The sequence below is a fragment of the Neopelma chrysocephalum genome, unplaced genomic scaffold (genome assembly GCF_003984885.1).
Source record: "Neopelma chrysocephalum unplaced genomic scaffold, ASM398488v2 Primary Assembly neopelma1_360, whole genome shotgun sequence".
Classification (NCBI taxonomy): Eukaryota; Metazoa; Chordata; class Aves; order Passeriformes; family Pipridae; genus Neopelma; species Neopelma chrysocephalum.
This window is the reverse complement of record NW_020898024.1, coordinates 227,352-230,599: the sequence shown is the minus strand read 5'-3', so window position 1 is coordinate 230,599 and position 3,248 is coordinate 227,352. Positions and strand designations below refer to the sequence as shown.

The window sequence follows — 3,248 nt, the reverse complement described above, 5'->3', positions numbered from 1 at the left end:
GCTCGGTGTCCCTTGTGCTCCTGGCATCCCCTTCTCCTGGTATCCCTGTGTCCCCCATGTTCCCAGCATCCCTTGCTCCTGGTATCCCTGTGTCCCCCATGTTCCCAGCATCCCCATGCTCCCGGTGTCCCTGTGCCATTCCATGTCCCCAGTACCCCCACACTCCCAGTGTCCCTGTTCCCCGTGTTCCCCATATTCCCAGCATCCCCATGCTCCCAGTGTCCCTGTGGTTCCCATGCTCCTTGCGTCCCTGTGCCCACTTGTGCTCCCAGCACCCTCACATTCCCAGTGTCTCCGTGTTCTCCATGCTGCTGCCATTCCCATACTCCCAGCATTCCAGGCACACGGACCCTCAGTGACACCTCCTCACCTTCTCCTCCTCCCACCCCGCAGGAACAGCGGCTGAGCCGGACGAGACGATGACCGTGGAGAGCACGGAGACCAACGGGCCCATGCGGGAGCCGGAGCTGGGGGGTCCCAAGGCTCCGGTGCCCCCCGTGCCCTCGCGGCGCCGGGGCCGCCGCCTGCGGCACAAATCCCCCCCGGAGAGCCCGGTGAAGGGGCAGCTCCGCATGCGCTCGCCGGCCGGAGCCTTCGTCATGGTGGGCATCTCGGTGGTCCTGGTGGGCATGACCATCGCCGTGGTGGGCTACTGGCCCCACCGGGGGCACGGCGGCGCCGGGGCCGGCGCGGGCAACGCCAGTGTGGCCGGGGAGACGAGGAGGGAGGTGGCGACCGCGCGCCACGGGCCCCACAGCGAGAAGCTGAAGCTGATCGGCCCCGTCATCATGGGCATCGGGCTCTTCATCTTCATCTGCGCCAACACGATGCTCTACGAGAACAGGGACATGGAGACGCGCCGGCTGATGCAGAAGGGGCTCTATGGCATGGCCGGGGGGCTCCCCGAGGGCGCCGGCCCCGAGGACGGGCACTGCCAGCACGGGGACGGCCCCAAGGCCAACGCCGAGTGCGTGGAGGGCTGTTACCAGGTGGACCTCTCCTGCCAGCCCTGCCCCAGCCCCGGCAGCAAGTGGTCCGACTGCTACGGCCCCAACCGGCTCCAGGCCATGGCAGAGTTCCTGCGGCACCCGGCGGGATCCCCCGCGGCCTCCCTGCACAGCCTCCGCTCCGGCGCCTCCGCCGAGGCCAACCTGGGCCTCCCGCGCCGCGCCGGGGCCGAGTCCCTGCTCTGCTCGGCCGTGGGCGCCCTGGCACTGCCCGTCATCAAGCTCAACAACTGCCTGCTGGACGCGGCGGCGCGGGGGGCTGGCGGGAGGGTGGGCCCTGCTGAGCATCCCCCCGAAACGCCACGGCCCTCCCAGGCCCCGCTCTCCGCCGGCGACAGCGTCACACCCTGTGGCCAGGATTGTGGTGGTGGTGGTGGTGGTGGTGGTGGTCACACCGTCATCGACATGGATGGCGGGTGCCCCGGTGCGGAGCTGGTGGCAGCAGATCTCAGCCCCGATGCGCAGCTCCACACCCCGGGACACTCCAAATCCCTGGACCTCGGCCGGCCGGGGGTGCTGCTGGTGGCCCCCATGAAGGACCGTAAGAACCGGAGCTGGCCCCGGCTGGACCACGTCAGCCTGGTGGGCTACGCCAAACTGGAAAGTACTGGCGAGTCCTCGGACCAGCTGCTGGAGCCCAGCGAGCCCCCGAGCCGGGCAGAGCCCCGGCCCAGCTCCTGGGTGGTGGGCACGGAGCAGGGCACGCAGGTGTGACATCCCTGGGGGCGGCGACATCACGGTCCCTCATCCTGGCCCCCAGAACCCACCAGCGGCCCCGAAAGCCCCTCTCCAGGAGGGGTTCATTTTTAAGCAGATGCCAAGAGGAAGGTCCTGACGCGCTGCTCCTGGGGGAGGACTCGCCTGGGGTGGGATGTCCTTCCCAGTGGATGCCCTTGGCCTTACAAGCCCTTCTCCTGGTGGCTTTTCTGGAGGACCCCCCCACTTTGAGACCCAGCAAACTGTGGGATGGGGATGTGGGGGCAGGTGAAGCCTCACCAGCCCCTGCAGCACTTTATTTCAGTGGGGTTGGGGTGGGGGGATGTTCTGGGGGGTAGTGGCCCCTTGTCCAGTCTCAGCCCACCAGAAAATTTGCTTGCCCAGAGCACGTAAGCCCGACAGGGCTATTAAATATTACCTGGATGCCACTTGGTCCTGCCTCGCCTCCTCCTGTTCCCAAGGGATCCTCAGGGTGGGCAGCGCCAGCAGCAGCCAGTCCAGAGGGTCTCCAAGACCTTGTGCCCCCACCCAGGCTGTGCTGGAGAAGGGATGCTGCATAACCAGCTGCTGAATATTTGCAGGATGAGGTGATAAGTTCAAGGTTTGGGGGTTTTTTTCTGGAGAGGAGGGATGCAAAAGGGATGCCCAGGGAGCTGCAGGCGGTGAGCGAGGTGCTGCTGCCCCCCCAGATCGTGGCAATTCCCAGAGCCTGTCTGTGGATCCAGGTTTATTTGTGCTGGTTTTTGGTGGGATGAAGGGTGCAGGAGGAGGGATGTGAAGGGGCAGTGAGGTGGGTGAGCGTCAGTGCTGGTTTTGCCAGGTCCTCTTTGACGCTGTCATGTTATTTGGTGCCCTTTGGATGCAGAACAGGAGCTGCACAGGATGAGGCCGGAGAGGTGGGAGCAGGGGGTTCATCCCATCCTGTTCTGCTCCCTCCAGCTCTGGATGGCTGAAATACGTTTTATCTGCATGAAATGTTTGGGATTTTTTTATTCCTGTCTCTGCTTCTGCCTCTTTCTGGCCTGAAGTGAGCACAGAGCATCAGACCTTGCAAACTTCGGAGTCAACATCCTTCTCCAGGCCAAAACATCCCAGCAGAACGGCTGGGGAATTGCCTTTTCTGGCAAAACCCCCTCTTTTCTCAAAAAGCAACCCCCCACAGCAGGGTTTTTTCCTGCTTTACAAGGAAGAACTGTCTCTGTTTCCCTCACAAGGAGGTCAGAAGCAGCATCCCCCTGAGCAGGGGACAGAGACGGGGCCGACGGCTGCGGTTTGGGGCCGGTTGCATCCCGAAGGATTTGCTGGGAGCGATACCAGCCCACAGCTCAGCTATTTATTTGGCTGCTTAATCTCAACGTTATTTAGGCACTGGTTCAGTGCAACAAACAGCAACAAGAAAAAGTCACCGGCGGGGTCTGCCCTGGAGCAGCATCCCAGGGGAAGGGCCAGGAGGTTGTTTTTGTCCGAAAATAACTTTTTATTTGGGCTCAACCAGCTGCAGCCAGAGCTCAGGCCGGGCCCTGG

The 3,248-nt window shown here is 63.5% G+C and overlaps 1 protein-coding gene across 1 annotated transcript; it reads left to right on the top strand.

The window, feature by feature from the left end:
* The first annotated feature begins 257 nt into the window (after positions 1–257).
* On the top strand, positions 258–2,513 carry TMEM200B (transmembrane protein 200B). Its single transcript, XM_027705858.1, has one exon. The coding sequence runs from the start codon at positions 420–422 to the stop codon at positions 1,719–1,721; it is 1,302 nt and encodes a 433-aa protein (XP_027561659.1). The 5' UTR covers positions 258–419; the 3' UTR covers positions 1,722–2,513.
* The last annotated feature ends 735 nt before the right edge of the window (positions 2,514–3,248 follow it).